The 17,550-nt window shown below is 48.3% G+C and overlaps 1 protein-coding gene across 2 annotated transcripts in view; it reads right to left on the bottom strand.

Moving 5' to 3' along the window:
- Positions 1–57: 57 nt before the first annotated feature.
- Agfg2 (ArfGAP with FG repeats 2) overlaps positions 58–17,550 on the bottom strand; it is a 32,854-nt gene continuing 15,361 nt past the window's right edge. Inside the window, exons 3-13 of one of the 2 annotated variants that reach the window (XM_090324329.1) lie at positions 16,997–17,112; positions 13,823–13,976; positions 12,543–12,708; positions 11,904–12,029; positions 10,019–10,051; positions 4,072–4,192; positions 3,876–3,952; positions 3,657–3,740; positions 2,580–2,708; positions 2,105–2,190; positions 58–1,624 (exon numbers count right to left, since the gene is read on the bottom strand). In XM_090324329.1, coding sequence (XP_090180455.1) covers positions 1,571–1,624; positions 2,105–2,190; positions 2,580–2,708; positions 3,657–3,740; positions 3,876–3,952; positions 4,072–4,192; positions 10,019–10,051; positions 11,904–12,029; positions 12,543–12,708; positions 13,823–13,976; positions 16,997–17,112 — 1,146 coding nt within the window. In that variant the 3' untranslated portion in view covers positions 58–1,570. The remainder of the gene's footprint in view (positions 1,625–2,104; positions 2,191–2,579; positions 2,709–3,656; positions 3,741–3,875; positions 3,953–4,071; positions 4,193–10,018; positions 10,052–11,903; positions 12,030–12,542; positions 12,709–13,822; positions 13,977–16,996; positions 17,113–17,550) is intronic. The other variant, XM_090324330.1, reaches the window with a different exon arrangement.

Genomic DNA, 17,550 nt, shown 5'->3' with positions numbered 1-17,550 from the left:
GTGGCCCCTCAAGGTGCCCCAAGCAAGACCCCGAGCCACTTTTTCTTTCAAATGTACTTCTTTTTAAACATTGCCTGTGACAGCTTTGGTGCAGATTTGGGGGAGGGGGGAGAAGAGAAATGTGGAAAAGGAGAAAATAGGAAAAAAAAAAAAGGCTAAATCAATTGCATAAGCCTTTGGGTGGGGAGGATTCAAGTGCCCTTCCCCCACCCCTGGGTTCCCACTTTCCTGGTCCAGACACAGATTAGGGGTTCATCCCATTCTCCATGTTTACAAATTGGCTGGACCCGGGTGTCGGTGGCTCACGTCTGTCATCCTAGCTACTCAGGAGGCTGAGACCTGAAGATCGTGGCTCAAAAGCCAACTCGTCAGTGAGACTCTTATTTCTAGTTAGCCACCAGAAAACTGGTAGTGGAACTGTGGCTCAAATGGTAGAGTGCTAGCTTTGAGTAGAAAAAGTTCAAGGACAGCTCCCAGGCCCTGAGTTCAAGTCTCAGACTGGCACCAAAAAGAAAAAAAGAAAGAAAAAAAGCAGCAGCTGACTGGGAGAGATAATGGCTGGGGTGTAAATATATATATATATATATGTGCATATATAATAGGCTATATTAGAAAATTCTCTCTATGTATAAATATAAAACACTGGTATCAAACACGACACCAATAGCCGACTCAAGTGCTTGGCAGGAAAGCCACGTGTGGAATCTCAGGTAAAGCTACGCATCCCGAGCGCCAGGATGGGAAGAAGCTGGCAAAGCAACACAATAGGGGTGAAGGGTGGGTGCTGCCCAACTGGGCACTAAAGGTAATGGACAGCGGCTTTCTCAGCCCCAGTGGTCTCACTGTTGTCCACGTCAACAGGATGACTTGTCTTTACTTTCTTCCCTGGACTTCCTGCTAGGGGAACACAGGGTTGGAAGGCTGGGAAGAAGTGTCTCCTGCCCAACCAGGCCATGTCAACTTCTTCCGAGTCCAGAGTGAAGGAAGCATCATGTATGTGTGTGCCAGGGGTAGAGGAGAAGGGTGGTCATCATTAATAATCCCACAGCCAGGTGCCAGTAGATTACATCTGTAATCCTAGCGATTCAAGACACTGAGATCCGAGGACTGTAGCTTGAGGTCAACCCTGGCAGGTTAGCTGTGCAATTCTCAATCCAATGAACCACTGAAAAGCCAGAACAGCTGTGGCTCTAGTGGTTAAGAGTGTCAGCCTTCAGCAAAAAACAAAAAAAGATAAGGGACAATGCTTTGCATTCAAGCCCCAGGACCGGCACAAAAAATAAAAGAATAACTGGATAAGAAACATTCTACTGTACTCCCTCTAGACCAGCCCTGCCTTTACTTCTCCATAGCGTCCCTCTGGAGTGGCTGGTGGAAAAGGGAGGCAGCTTCAGGGAGGATTTCAGACTTGAGTCTTCTGGAAGCCCTAAGCAAAGCATTAGCACCTCCACCATTCCCCAGGACCCCTGCAAACCAGACTCATTCTTCTCTGAGACCCTCCTATATGCCCACAGGCAAATGGTCAGCAGAGCTCCAGGGAGCAGGGAGGAGCCCTGCACAGGACACAGTGCTACAAGAATGGATTGGTGGTTGGAGGTTTGGAGGTAAATGGTGAAGATCCAGTCTGGAAACAAACAAACAAAAATTATTAGATGAGTGGAGAACTGGTGGAGGCGGTGAAGAAGCAAAACTACACGTGAGCCAGGTGCTATGGCTCACGCCTGTAATCCTAGCGATTCAGGGGGCTGAGAGGATAAGGATCCTGGCTTGAAGACAGTCTGGGCAGAAAAGTCCATGTAGTTATCTCCAACTAACCAGCAAAAAGCTGGAAGTAGAGCTGTGGCTCAAGTGGTAGAGCCCCAGCCTTGAGGGAAAAAGCTAAGGGACAATGACCAGCTCATGTAGTACTAGCACAAAAGCAAAAACAAAGCAAGCAAAAAACAAACCTGCAAGCTGGGGGAGAAGGTATATGAGGTGTATATCCACTCATCCCTGGCTAGGGCAATACAGAACTCCACGAGGAAGGGGGGAGTTCCAGGCCACAGCTTCCTCTTCTAGGATTCTATCCCCAGCATCACACATGGGGGTGGGGGGGGGCACTCACCATGAAAGGGTTGGTGGAGATTCCAGCTGGCTGGCTCAATGGTCTCTGCCCCAACTTTGAGGTTCCTAAGTCCATGAAGGAAGAGCCTGGTGGGGTGGGGGTTGGAGGAGAAGGAATAACTCAGGTGACATATCCGACCCCTCTTGTTGTTTTCATACCACTCCCTCCCTCCAGGCCCCACTTCTGGAGGACAGACCCTTGCTATATTCCAGCACAGAGCCAGCATATGGGAGCTGTCAAGAGGGGGCAGATTCGCTGCTCCCTTGCTCCCCCTCCTGGTCACAGAGGGAATTGATTCAGAGGCCTGTGTGGGTGCCAGCCGCAGACTGTATACTATGTCCAGATCTTCTTTCCTTGCCATTATCTCCTCCACGAGACAACGCACATTTATATTGTGTTAGGTATTACAAAATCTGGAGTGCATGCACTCCAGGTGGGAAGCGGGGACTGAGGGAGGGCACAAGGAACGCCTTACCATTCTTCTGCTGCGTCAGTGAGGTCTGTGCGGGGTACAATGGTGGGGGAAAGGGGCTGGAAAAGGCCCCGGTGGGTGGCATTGGCTGGGGGAAGCCAGGTCCAGCACTGCTCATCCCAAAGCCAGGCCCTGGGTAGAGATAGAAGGTTCAGGAGGGCTGCTAAAGTCCTTCCCAATGGGAAACGGGGTACAGGGTTTCTTCCTAACAAGGTCCCCAGTGGACGGACCCTGAGTATGCCATGGAGGTCATCCACTCCTACCCTCTACCATCCACCTGCCTGTGGGGCTCATGGTGCTGGGTGCAGCCACAATGAACACGGCATGACGTAGACCTGGGCGCTGGTGGCTCACACCTGTAATTGCAGCTACTCAGGAGGCTGAGACCAAAGATCATGGTTCAAAGCCAGCCTGGGTAAAAGAGTCCATGAGGCTCTTATCTCCACCAGAAAGTTGGAAGTGGAGCTGTAGCCCGAGTGGTTGAACACCAGCCTTGAGTGAAAAAGCTAAAAGATGGTGCTCAGGCCCCCAGTTCAAATCCCAGGACTGGCGCGTTGTGTGCATGCATGCGCGCGTGTGCACACACACACACACACACAAACTGGGGGTAGCTTTCTGCCATTTCTGACCCTGTGGAAACACAACTGGCGTGGCCCACCCCAGCTCAACTCCCTCAGCCTCCTTTTTTCTGGCTTTCTTCTTTTTTGAAACTCAGGGTTGTTTTTGTGGGTCATGGGGCTTGAACTGGGCCTGGGCACTGTCTCTGAGCTTTTCAGCTCAAGAGTACTGTCCTACCCTGAGCTTCTCGTTTTTCTAGAGGTTAATTAGAGATAAGAGTCCTTTTTGGGCCTGGGCTGGCTTTGAACCCTGTTCCTCAGATCTCAGCCTCTCTAGTAGCTGGCATTACAGGCATAAGCAACTGGATGCTTCTACTTCTACCCACTAGATAGCCTGGAAATGAACGTGGCTGTGGCCTGGTAAAGAGTGGCTAGTCAGGAGTGGGGTGCTGCCATTCCTCTGATGGGGAGAAACAGGGGTTCAGGAATCTGTTGAAGGGAGGGGACAGTGCTGGTGGCTTACCTGGGGCCAGACCGTTGGGCTGGAATGGGTTGGTGGAAGGTAGCCGAGGCTGGGCAGTGGAGGCAGTGAAGGGATTGGTGAAAGCTGCTCCGAGAACAAGGAGAGAGAAGTTTGCAAATGTCCCTGGAAATGTGGCATGCCCCCCCACCCCTCCCTGTCCAGAGCCCCCACGCTCCCCTCTCGGCCTCCACTCCTCTGCCTGCCCCTGGATGCACTCACCTCCAAATGCAAGGCCTGTGCTGCCGACGGTCGTGGCAGACTGGAGTGCGGGGACCTGGCCTGTCACCCCGAAGATACTGCAGTACAGAGAGAGAAATGGGGTGCCTATCTTCTAGGACCAGGGAGCAAGGGGGAGGGGAAGAGGATGCAGAAGCATGGTTGCCCCTAAGGCAAGTCCCCCCATGTCTGCACCCACCTGCCAGAAATCCTGCCAGCGGCCACCCCGGGTCCCAGGAGGCTGCCCACGTCTGGAAGGCTGGCAGGCTGGCTGGCAGCGGCCAGTGGCACAGTGCCAAATGGAGTCACCTGGCTGTTTCCTGGGCACCATTGGAGACAAAACAGGGAAGGCTGGGGTGAGTAGGGAGGAGACGGGGCGAGGTGTTGTGGAGGAAGAATGGCAGAAGTGCCAGGCTTCTTAGAGTTAGCCAGCTGAGGCGGGCTGGGTCTCCTCAAGCTCCCCAGTACCCTACGTTTGGGGTACAGGGGAGAGGTAAGTGCTCCCTCTGTGACCCAGCTGCCTTTCTCTTACTTCACCACCCCTCCTCTCCACGGGGCCCTCTGCTGCTGTTGCAGACAGGGTCATGCTGTGTGACCCAGGCTGGCCCTAAAGTCGATATCCTCCTGCCTCAGTCCCGAGTGCTGGACATCCTGGTATTTACTGACATGGCACAGGAAGGGACAGACACACAGAAGAGTTATTAGGGACATCAAGTCCCGAGCATGCTCAGCAGACACACAATACAGATGCCACCAGGGCTGCTGAGTCTCTAGCCATCAACACTTTGTCCTTCCCTTGAATTCAAGGCCTCATGCTCAGTTTATTGGCTCAGCTAGTACTCTACTGCTTGAAGCAGGCCTCTATCTTGGCTTTTTTGCCAGTTAACTGGAGATGGGGTCTTACAGACCTTTCTAATTGGTCTGATTTGGAACTGCAGTTCTCGGATCCCAGCCTCCTGAGTTGCTAGGATTACAGGCACAAACCACCAGGGCCTGCGTCCACCAGCATCTCTTCCCAGGGAGCCTTCTCCTCTCAGAAGCCCCCAACTGAGGCCCTGGGCTTTGGGGAGGGGGGGTTGGGCAGTCCATGAGGCCAGGCCAACTGTCAGGTTCCCTTCTCTCCCCGGTCTTCAGATGCAACAGGAAAAGCGCAGCAGGCAAACCACACATGGAGATCTAGGAGCATGAATTGCAGGAGCTGCACAATCTCATTTCCAGGGCGGATTTCCAGCCCCGGTGCCTGTCGCCTCGGGAAAGCACCTCATCTGTGGCTCAGACCAGCTGCACCGGCCACTCCGGGCTGTTGTGGAAGTCAATGGAGACCAGAGAGGCCAGGAGGCATTATTGGCAGACATGCTGGAAGCCTCCGTTGGCCTCTTTTTCCCAGTGGACAAGGATCTATGACTGCTGGCTGAACAACTGTTTGATTGAGTGCACAGAGAACTGGTCTCCAGTCGTGGCTCTGCCATTTGCTGTGATTCTTAACAAAGCATCACCCTGTCCTGAATCCTTTTATTTATTTCTTTTAAATTGCTTTAGGTTGTCCTAAAGACTCTAAGGTGGGTGAAAGGGTTTGGAAATCTAGGTCAAGGGGTGACACATAATTCATACCTATTAGAAGCCACTTCTGGGTCAGAGGGGTCAAGGGCAAAGAAAGGTCATAAAAGCGTTCATAGTGGCCAAGTGAATTTGAAAACCCAAGGAAAAAGGGTCACCTTCTTCACGATGCCCTATCTGTGGCTACTCGCCTGGACAGGCTTCCCTGATCCAAGGTGGCTTGGACTCCGATTTTCCTCTCACAGCAGCTTAGCTTTTTGGGTCAGTCGTGGGGCTTGAACTCTGGGCCTGGGTGATGTCCCTGAGCTCTTCAGCCCAATGCTCGTCTCCTGCCACTTTTGAGCCACAGCACCACTTCCCACTTTCTAGTGGTTAATTGGAGATAGTCTCACAGACTTTCCTGCCCAGGGTGGGTGGCTTTGAACCATGATCCTCAGATCTCAGCCTCCTGAGTAGCTAGGATGACAGACTTGAGTGTCCCTGAGCTTTTATGCTCCAGGCTAGTGCTCTACCTCTTAAGCCACAGCTCCACTTTCCTACCTGGGCTCACTCTGAACCGTGATCCTCAGATTGCAGCCTGCTGAGTAGCTAAGCCTAGAAGCATGAGCCATCAGCACCTGGTTCTGATTTTCCTTTTGAGGGGCTCATGCAATACCAGGCATTGAGCCAGAACAGCAGCTCAAAAGATAGGAAGGACAAGGTCCCTGTCACCTGCCGGCTGCTTCATAACCATGAGGACCCGCTCTGTCTTACCCAGCATCCTCTCCTCCTGTGCTACCTCCCTCCCAACTCCCCATCCTTTCACCCACAAGGACGTTAAGGGTAGGGCGTTGTACATTGGCTGATCAGGTCTGCTGTGCCTCTCTGTGGACGCTAGAGGGCAGAGCTGGCTCTACTCAAGTAGCCTGGGTCTCAAGCATAAGCATGTTTTCACTAAGCCCCACCCCGCTTCCAGACCAGCCATCTACACCCAGCTCCCACAACTCCAGCGCCTTTCTCCTGCAGTACGATTTGCATATCCCTTACAGTGGCTTCCGAGGTAACTGCAGTCTTTCAAACCTTGCCTTCCCCACGAGCCTCAGAAAGGTCGACATGACATAGGCTGTGAGAAGAGACAGCTTCTCAAAACCTTTCCTACTGCACACACATAAGCTTGTTGTTGTTGTTGTTGGTGGTGGTGGTGATGGTGGTGGTGTGTGTGTGTGTGGTCTTTGGTAATACTGGGGTTTGAACGCAGAGCCTTGAACTGGTTAAGCAAGTGTTGTTCCTCTTGAGCCATGCCTCTAGCCCTTTTTGCTTGTTAGGTTTTGGATAGGATCTCTTGCTTTGTCCCAGGGCTCACTTAGAACTGCAATACTCCTAAATATGCCTCCTGGGTAGCTAGAGTTACAGGAAGGAGCAACTGTGCCCAGCCTTTTGTTTTTGTTTTGTTTTTCTGTTTGGAGTTGGGGATTTGACTCAGAACCTTGTACCCTATCACCGAGATGCCCAACAGGTCTTCATACCACACTCAGCTCACGCCTGTGGCTATGGTGGGTGGGAGTGAGAGAGTCTCTTCTGCTATTTTTGATATGAGACTTGAACTCAGGCCCTCATGTTCTCACTTGGCTTTTTCACATAAGGCTGTTGCTCTATCACCTGAACCACAGATTTGCTTCCGGGTTTCTGCTGGTTAACTGGAGGTAACAATCTCATGAATCTTCCTGCCCCAGCTGGCTTCAAACCACAATCCTCAGATCTCAGCTTCCTGATAGTACTGGATTCCAGCCAAGTGACTGGCCACAGTGAGGTGAGCTAGGTTCTTTCCTTCTTCATGGGATCAAGGGTTTGGCTGCAGTGATCTGTTTTGAGACAAGTAGACACTGGATAAAGTAAGTTTAATGCCTGTTGGGTGTGCAACTGAGGTCTTCCTTCTCTTTGAGCCTGTCCCATAAGCTCCATCTTTAAGTGGTGCAAGAAGGCATTTCAGAAGTGTCCTGTTTTTTTTTTTTAAAGTTATTAATTTATTTGTGCCAGTACCAAGATTTGAACTCATGAATTTCTTTTTTTTTTTTTTTTTTTTTTGCCAGTCCTGGGTTTGAGCTCAGGGCCTGAGCGCTGTCCTTGGACTCTTTCTCTACCACTTGAGCCTCAGCACCACTTCTGGTTTTTTTCTATGTATGTGGTTCCGAGGAATCGAACCCGGGTCTCCATGCATGCTAGGCAAGCACTTTAACCACTAGGCCAAACTCCCGGCCCCTGAACTCATGAATTTCTATTTCCATAGCTAGTATGTTACCTTTTGAGCCATGCCTCTAGCCTAGTTTTTTTTTCCTTTGATCAATCATGGGGCTTAAATTCAGGGTCTGGACACTGTCCCTGAGCTCTTTTGCTTACGGTTAACACTCTATCACTTCAGCCACATTACCACTCCCTGCTTTCTGGTTATTAACTGGTAATAAGAGTCTTATTAATTATTAATGCCCAGGCTGGCTTTGAACTGTGATCCTCAGATCTCAGCCTCTTGAGTAACTAGGATTACAGGCATGAGCCATTGATGTCTTTCTTTAATTATAGGAGTTCAACAGATACTTTGTAGACATTAACATTTGCCTGTTTTCCATGTTCTACCTTCTAACTATGACTTTAAGCTTTTTTCTTTTTCTGCCAGTCGTGGGGCTTGAACTCAGGGCCTGATCACTGTCCTTGGGCTTTCTCAAGGCTAGAGCTCTACCACTTTAGCCACTGCACCACTTCCGGCTTTTTCTGGGTATGTGGTACTGAGGAATCTGGGTATGTGGTACCAGGGTCTTCATGCATGCTAGGCAAACACTCTACCACTAAAATACACTCCTGGTCCCTGCAATTCCTTTTTTTTTTTTTTTTTTGGCCAGTCCTAGGGCTTGAACTCAGGGCCTGGGAACTGTCCTTGGATACTTTTTGCTCAAGGCTAGTTCCATGTTCCCAGCCCTGGTCCCTGCAATTCTTATTTGTTGGGATTTTTGGAGATTTTTAGTTCCTATAGTGGTCAAATCATAAAGAAATTCTATGTTTGCAAATAATATACATTCTGGGATGGAGATGTAGCTCAGTGGTAGAACACACACTTAACACACTGTGAAGCTCTGGGTTCAATCCTTAGGATAGAAGAAAGAAAGAAAGAAAGAAAGAAAGAAAGAAAGAAAGAAAGAAAGAAAGAAAGAAAGAGAGAGAGAGAAAGAGAGAGAGAGAGAGAAAGAGGGAAAGAAAGAGAGAAAGAGAGAGAAAAGAAGGACATATTCTCTCTATTGGTTACAATGTTGTAGTCATATTTATTAGCTCAAATTTAACAATTATTCAGATCATCCTTTTGTTTGCTTGCCAATTTATTTTATGGTGAGTTTTTTTTTGTTTTGTTTTGTTTTTTGGTGCATGTAATGGGGTTTGAACTCAGGGTTCCTTAGCTTTTACACTCAAGACTGGAAATCTACCATTTGAGATAGCACTCCATTCCAGCCTTTTGGTGGTTAATTGGAGATAAGAGTCTCATGGGGGCCAGGAGTGTGGCCTAGTAGTAGCATGCTTGCCTAGCATGCACAAAGCCCTGGGAGGGCTCCATTCCCTGGAATCACATACACAGAAAAAGCTGGAAGTGGTGCTGTGGCTCAAATGGCAGAGTGCTGGCTTGGAGCAAAAAGCATCCAAGGACAGTGTCCAAGTCCTGAGTTCAAGCCTGAGACTGGCAAAAAAAAAAAAAAAGTCTCATGGGCTGGGCATCAGCAGCTCACACCTGTAATCCTAACTACTCAGAAGGCTGAGATCTGAGGATCACAGTTTGAAGCCAGCCTGGACAGAAAGGTCCCAGTGAGGCTCTTATCTACAAATAACTACTCAAAAACTGGAAATGGCACTGTGGCTTGAGTAGTACAGTAGCCTTGAGTACAAAGAGGCTCAGAGACAGTGCCCAGGCCCTGAGGTCAAGCTCCACAACTGACGAAAACAAAACAAAACAACAGTCTCATGGAAGCCTGGGTGGCTTCCAAGCTGACCCTCAGATCTCAGCTTCCTGAACAGGTGGGATTACAGGCGTGAGCCACGGTACCAGGCTTATCATGAATCTCATGAGAGGGTTTATAGAGTTTTCTTAGTCCATTAAATTCTGTGTCTAACAGCTTGTTCTTTGTGAATCTCAAGATTACGTTGTCAGTTACTGTAAGCTCATGAGTACAAGAACTCTTTTGTGCCTTTTAAACTTTTTTTTTAAATCAATATAAAATGTCTCTTCTTGTTCCATCAAAAAGTATAAAAATCAAATTAAAACAAGAACAACCCACCATTTTGCTGGGGCCCGGTGGGAGGCTGTGGGCAGAGTGAGAGAGAGTCAAGAAGCCTCAGTTCAACCACTCCGTGGGCTGGACCACTAGAGAATTTGCTTTACTGCCTCATCTATAAAACAGATTCGTTTTCTAACTCTATATTGTTTGGTGCTGGAGACTGAACCGGGGGTTCTCATGCAATCTAAGCACACACAGTACAACGTTGGCTACAATTTAATGGGATCCTTTCAGATCTTACAAACTTTTGGTATGGAAGGACTTCTGGGTAAGCTGTGGGATGGGAAGAAAACTTACCAAAGCTGTAACTCCCAGTTAGCATCCGACTGGCTGGCAGGGAAGGTGTGAGAAGGGCAAGGGGGTGGTGCAGAGGAAGGAGAAAGAAAGTGTAAGTCACTGGCTTGTGCCCACACACGGGTTTCCACAGCCCTCTGCCTGTCCTTCCACCCATCCAGGACAGCCAAAGGAAGGGGGAATGCACACATATGAAGGCTGAAGTCTGGGGCTGTGGGACAGAATGAATACTTTCAAAAGGGGCATCTCTTGCAATTTCTTTTTCTTAATCAGTCATGGGGCTTAAACTCTGGGCCTGGGTGCGGTCCCTGAGCTCAAGGCTAGTGCTCTACTACTTGAGCCACAGCCCCACTTCTGGTTTTCTGGTAGTTTATTGGAGACAAGAGTTTCAAGGAGCTGGGCATAGTGGCTCATGCCTGTAATCCTAGCTACTCAGGAGACTGAGATCTGAGGATTGAGGGTCAAAGCCAGCCCAGGCACTATAAAAGCATGAGACTCTTATCTCCAATTAATCACTAGAAAATGGGGAATGGGGCTGTGGTTCCAGGGGTAAGGCAGTAGCCATGAACTGAAATGCTCAGGGACAGCACCCAGGCCCAGAGTTCAAGCCCCACGACCAACAAAAAAAAAAAAAAAAAAAAAAAGAGAGAGAGAGAGAGAGAGGGAGAGAGAGAGTTTCACAGACTTCTTGGCTGGGATGGCTTTGAACCTTGATCCTCAGTTCTCAGCCTTCAGAGTATCTAGGATTACAGGAGTGAGCCACCAGTGCCCTAGCGTTCTTGCAGTTTCTTCTTTCTTTCTTTCTTTCTTTCTTTCTTTCTTTCTTTCTTTATTTATTTATTTATTTTTGCCAGTCCTAGGCTTGAGCTCAGGGCCTGAGCACTGTCCTTGGACTTTCTCAAGGCTAGAGCTCTACCAATTGTGCCTCAGCACCAATTCTGGCTTTTTTCTATGTTTGTGGTACCGAGGAATCAAACTCAGGTCTTCTTGCATGTTAGGCAAGCACTCTACCACTAGGCCAAACCCTAGCTCCTCTTGCAATTTCTTAACAATACAAGATGAAGTTTATAAGCATTGATGTGTGTGATTGCCAGTCCTGGGGCTTGAACTCAGGACTTTTGAATCCTCCTTTAGCTTTATCACTCAAGGTTGGTGCTGTACCACTTGAACCAGATTCCTGGCTGGTGCCAGCACTGGCACTAAAGACCGTGAGACTCCTATCTCCAATTAACTACTAGAAAACTGGAAATGGCGCTGTGGCTCAAGGGAGAGGGTGGGGGCCTTGAGCTGAAGAGCACAGGGACAGGGCCCAGAGTTCAAGCCTCATGACCGAACAACAACAAAAAAATTGTCAGCATGGGATGGCTTTGAATCTTTAGCCTCAACTCCCTGCCACCTGAGTAGCTAGGATGACAGGTGTGTGCTCACATTTTTCTAGGCTTCAGACCTGAACTTTCAAGCGTAGAACCTATCCAGCTATTTTTCTTTTTCTTTTCTTTTCTTTTTTTTCCCAGTCCTGGGCTTGAGCTCAGGGCCTGAGCACTGTCCTTGGATTTTCTCAAGGCTGGAGCTCTACCACTTGAGCCACAGCACCACTTCTGGCTTTTTTCTATGTATGTGGTACCAAGGAATAGAACCCGGGCCTTTATGCATGCTAGGCAAGCACTTTACCACTAGGCCAAACTCCCGGCCCCTGTCCAGCCATTTTTCTTAAAATGATAAATAGGTCCACAGCGCCTCCATCCTCCCCTCCCTGCCTTTCTCTTCCTGAAGCTTCTTCTCTGTTGCATGGTTATTAGGTCAGCTGGGTTTGAAGGCAGAGTTGATGCATGGATTCAGGTAGCGGAAGTGGCTAGACGGCAGAGTGGACAGGAGCAGGGCAGTTTACCTGCAGGGGCTGGCTGGGCCTGGAAGGGGGTCTGGCCGGCTGGAGGAAGGCTTCCAAAGGCAGAAGAGCTGGGGTTGCTGCCAAAGGCATCAAAGTTGGCAAAACCCCCATGGGAAGGTATCTGGCCTAAAGGTGGAAGAAATAGGTTATTTAAAGAAAAGGTAGAAGCTTATCTACATAACTACTGGCAGCAGGCCAAAGACCACAGATTGTTTTTGTTTTTGGTGCCAGTCCTGGGGCATGGACCCTGAGCTTTTTTTTTTTGGCCAGTCCTGGGCTTGAGCTCAGGGCCTGAGCACTGTCCTTGGACTTTCTCAAGGCTAGAGGTTTACCACTTGAGCCTCAGCACCACTTCCGGCTTTTTGCTATGTACGTGGGGTACTGAGGATTCGAACCTGGGTCTTCGTGCATGCTAGGCAAGCACTCTACCACTAGGCCACACTCCCGGCTACCTTCCTCACATTTTAAGTGGGTTCTTTCTGAGTTCTAAAAGGAAGGGTCAGGAACCCCCAGCTATAATACAAAATTGTAACCCTGGTCATACTATACTATCCCAGTCCTGCCAGCCATACTGCTCATGTTCAAGAGCTCCCAGGCCATGGGAGGTTGGGGCACCCCGACGGCCACCAAGACACTTACCCCCAAAAGCTGGGAAGGCAGCAAAAGCTGGTGCAGCCTGGGGAGCAGCGAAGGGGTCTCCACCGATGTCAGCCAGCAGGTCCGTGCTGGCTTTCCTGGCTGAGGAATGCGGCGGGGGCTGGGAGCTCCGGGCCTGGACTGTCCGGCTCTGAGACTGATTAACAGACTGCGAGAAGGATGATAAGCAATACTTAGAATTCAGCCACGACCCAGACAGACAGACAGACAGACAGACAGATAGATAGGCAGGCAGGCAGGCAGGCAGGCAGGCAGGCACGCAGGCACGCAGGCAGGCAAACCCTTTATCTAGATTCTCCCAGGAAAATGGAAAGACCTGAAAGGAACTGTCCTTAGCTAAGAGGCTCCCCAAGCACAAGTCACTTAGCCTCTTTCCTAACTCAGCTCATCCTTGCCTTCTTAGGACCCCAGAAACAAGGACCATATATTTTATAGTATATCAGCCAATGTAAAAAGATACACAAGCCCAGCAGTGCTCCGTGACTGCCAACTCATCTCTCATTGGTAGGCAGGGCCCTAGCCACGTCTGTACTTCCTTGAAGGAAAATGGTCATGCTTAGAATCGATCCCCATGCATACCAGTGTGAGTGAGTGTGTGACCTGTACTGGGGCTTGAATCTAGAGCTTCCTGCTCTCCCCTGGCTTTTTCAGCTCAAGCCTAGTGAACCACACTTGAACCACACCTCTACTTCAGGCTTTTTGCTGATAAAAACTGGAGATAAGAATCTTAGGACCAGAGTAGGCTAGAGTCTGTACTGGTGGTTTATGTCTGTTATCCTAGCTACTCTGCAGACTGAGAGGTGAACATCATGGTTCGAAGCCAACCGGGCAAGAAAGGTCCCCTGAGACTCTCATCTCCAATGAACCATTCGAAAACCAGAAGTGGTGCTGTGGGTCAAGTGGTAGCGTGCTAGCTTTGAGCACGAAGAGACTCAGGGACAGTACCCAGGCTCTGAGTTAAGCCCCACAACCAACAACAACAAAAAATCTTAGGGACTTTTCTGCCTGGACTGCCTTCTAACAATGATCCTCAGATCAGTGGTCTCAGGTTCTGAGAAACTACAATTCCAGGTGTGAGCCCTGGAACCCGGCTCTGGAATTGATACTCACGATCCCCTCAATGTCACTTCCGGTGTCCAGAGGGGACAGCAGGGCTGAAGCCCTGTAGGGTGGTGCTGCAGCTAAGCCCAGACTTAGCAAAGTGACGTCTCTCTCGGTATCCAAATTGCAACAGAAACATGGAAGGAAGATCTGAAAGTTACCTGGCTTGAGGTGGAGGCGGCATCTGAGAGGGGTGGTAGAGGGTCCCCAAGAAGGGTTCGCAGCGGCTTCCCTCCAGGAATGGAGCCCTGGACAGTGGTGGGGGCACCGCCTTTGGTGCAAGCAGCCCCCTTGACTTGATCTGGGGGCACATACCTTTGAGAAAGAACAGTGAGGCTAAGGCTTGACTAAAACCTCAGATTATGCTCAGCTTAGCTGTTTGGCAAAACATATTACAGTCTTTTCTCAAAAAAAATTTTTTTTGTACACTCCATAACCAAGTTCTTTCCTTGAGCAGACTCTTGGGTGTCTGTCTTCCTTTTTGAGGTGCTGGGGATCAAGCCTGGGGCCTTGGGCACTCTAGACCACTAAGCCACACTCCCAGATCCCCCTTGGGTATTCTGATGCTCATTTAATGTAGAAGAATTTGTTTGTTTCATGTTATATCTGTTTTCTAGTCTAAGATTTCATTTTAATTTATTTATTTAGGGTATGCACAGTACTGGAGCATGAACTCAGGGCCCAGGCACTCCCCTTAGCTTTTTCACTCAAGGTTGGCACACTTGAGCCACATTTCCACTTTCAGCTATTTGGTGGTTCACTGGAGATAAGTCTCACAGACTTTCCTGCCCAGGCTAGCTTTTAGCTTTGAACTGTGATCCTCAGATCTCAGTCTCCTGAGTAGCTATGATTACAGGCATAAACCATGGGTCCTTAGCTTATGCTGTGTCTATTTTCTATTACTTGAAAATCATTTGGATTTGAAGTAATAACACATACAATAATACTGTTTTGTTTTGTTTTGCCAGTCCTGGGGCTTGAACTTGGGGCCTAAGGGTTTTCCTTGGGTTTTGTCAAGGCTAGAACCTTACCAAGGGAGCCACAGCACCACTTCTGACTTTTATTATGTATGTACTACACAGGAATAAAACCTAGGTCTTTATGCTTGCCAGGCAAAAACTCTACCACCAGGCCAAACTCCTGGCCCCAATACTGATTTTTAAAATTTTTCCCTCCTGGATTCGTCTTCAGGTTCTTTCTTCTACATTTCACAGAAAGGGGTTTGACCTCTGCATGCTCGGTGCTCTCAACCTCTTGACTTCCAGCTCCTGCTACTTCTGATAAAAACCTCTTCCTGAGCTGGGTGTGGTGGCTCATGCCTATAATCCTAGCTACTCAGGAGGCTGAGATTTGAGGAACGCAGTTCAAAGCCAGCCTGGGCACAAAAGGACCTGAGTCTCTTATTTCCAATTAACCTCCAGAAAATGGGAAGTGGGGCTTGGCTCAAGGGTAGGGTGGTAGCCTTGAGCTGAAGAGCTCAGGGACATCGCCAGGCCCAGTTCAAGCCCCATGACCCACCCCACCCCCACCCCACCCCACACCCCCCCCCGCAAAAAAAAACAAAACAAAACCAAACAAAAACCTCTTCCTACCAAAGCACATGTGGTCTCTATTCTAGGAGCCTCTTAATTCCAGGACAAGCTGACAATGTGCTCAATATGTGGTTTTTATCCATGTCTATCTCCTTTTTTCCTTCACCTAACAGTCACCAGCTTCTCCCCATCACCAGCACATGAGACGATCAAACAACAGCAGGGAAAACTTTGTGAGAGAAAAGGAAAGGGAGAATGGAGATTCTCTTTTCTTCAACTATAAAACAGAGTAACTATAAACCATGAATGAATGATGGGTAAATAGTATAAAGGGCTCAAGTGGTAGAATGTTAGCCTTGAGCAAAAAAAATAAAAACAGGGACAGTGTCCAGACTCTGAGTTCAAGCTTCTAGGACTATCACCACTGGGAAAAAAAGAAAAGAAAGAAAAAGCCTAAAGCTAAGTGATTTTATACACTCCTCTTCATGTAAAAGATCAGCTAAACTATGAAGATCAGTTCATGCCAGGTGCTGGTGGCTCATGCCTGTAATCCTAGCTACTCAAGAGGCTGAGATCTGAGGCTACTGTTCAAAGCCAACCCAGGCAGGAAATTCCATGAGACTCTTTATCTCTAATTACAGTAATCTCCAATTGAGCAAAAAATAAAAGCTCAGAGACAGCACTTGGGCTCTGAGTTCATCTCAGGACCAGAACCAAATAAAAAAATGTGTGTGTGTTGTGAGGTACCAAGTAAGAGGTCAAGTTTAGTCCATCAGTTTTGTGTGTGTGTGTGTGTGTGTGTGTGTGTGTGTGTGTGTGTGTGTGTGTGTGTGTTGTATTTTGTCCAGTCCTGGGGCTTGAACTCAGGGCCTGAGCACTGTTCTTGGGCCTTCTCAAGGCTACAGTTCTACCACTTAAGCTTTTTTTCCACAGTACCACTTCTGGCTTTTTTCTATATATGTGGTAGCAAGTAATTGTAGCTGGGTCTTTGTGCATGCACTAGTCTACAACTAGGCCAAACTTGTGGCCAATCCATCAGTTTTGAAAAAAAAAACAAAAAAAACCCTCAATAACTTTTTTTTTTTTTTTTGGCAGTTGTGGGGCTTGAACTCTGGGCCTGGGCACTGTCTCTGAGTTCTTCAGCTCAAGGATAATTCCCTGCACCTGGAGCCACAGTCCCATGTCTGGTTTTCTAGTGGTTAATTGGAGATAAGAGTCTCATGGACTTTAGTGCTGTGGCTAACTTTGAACCACAATCCTCAGATCTCAGTCTTCTGTGTAGCAGAATTACAGGCGTGAGCTACTAGGCCCAGTAATAACATTTTTTTTTTTTAACTCACAGAACTCGTTAGCACAAGCCTACTTTTCTACTCCAGTCTATAGTCTCTTTAAAGGAGGGACATCAAAAACAACCGTCAGTGGTTAAGAATAAACCCTTTCATGTCAATTTCTTTTTCTTTTTTCTTTTTTTTTTTGCCAGTCCTAGGCTTGAGCTCAGGGCCTGAGGACTGTTCTTTGATTTTTCTCAAGGCTAGAACTCTACCACTTGAGCCTTTTTCTAAGTATGTGGTACCAAGGAATTGAACCCAGGTCTTCATGCATGCTGGGCAAGCACTCTACCACTAGGCCAAACTCCGGGTCCCTCAATTTATTTTTCTAAAGTCAGACTTTAGCCCTTCATTGAATCTGAATTCCCTAATCTAAACCAGGCCTTTGAGAAAAGCGCACTCTGGAAACTTTTGACTGCCCGGTGAACCCTATCTTGGCATACATCTCCACAACAAAGTCCTTCCTCACACTTACCATCTTTTCTTCTCATACTTTTCTTGGAGAAACTCTTTTACCTTCTGAGGATCCCTGGTATCTGGCATTAAGGAGGTGCGAGCATCGAAGAGACCCAGCCAAATCTTCCTGCAAACCTGAAGGGATAGAGCAGGGTGACAGAAGAGTTGGAGCCACAGCATGAAAGATGAAAGACGCTCCAAATGTACCTTTCACCAACATGCCACGTTCAATGTCATCATCAATAAATATTTACTGATTTGGATATAGGGCTAGGATCTAGGTATGCCTACAAATCAGACTCCATCTCTCTCTACATAGAATTTCTTATCTAATGGGAAGTCAAGCCTTAGATTAAATAAAACAACAAGTTCAGCTGGATGCTGGTGGCTCACCCCTATAATCCTAGGTACTCGAGAGGCTGAGATCTGAGGATCTCAACATCAGCCTGGGCGGGGAAGTCTCTGAGACTCTTATCTCTAGTTAGCCACCAAAGAACTGGAAATGGAGCTCAAATGGTAAGAGTGCCAGCTCTGGAAAAAACAAAAACAAAACAACAAAAAAAAAAACTAAAA

This window comes from Megascapheus bottae, chromosome 34, assembly GCF_031878675.1.
Source record: "Megascapheus bottae isolate mThoBot1 chromosome 34, mThoBot2.hap1, whole genome shotgun sequence".
Classification (NCBI taxonomy): domain Eukaryota; kingdom Metazoa; phylum Chordata; class Mammalia; order Rodentia; family Geomyidae; genus Megascapheus; species Megascapheus bottae.
This window is presented reverse-complemented; position numbering and strand designations above follow the sequence as displayed.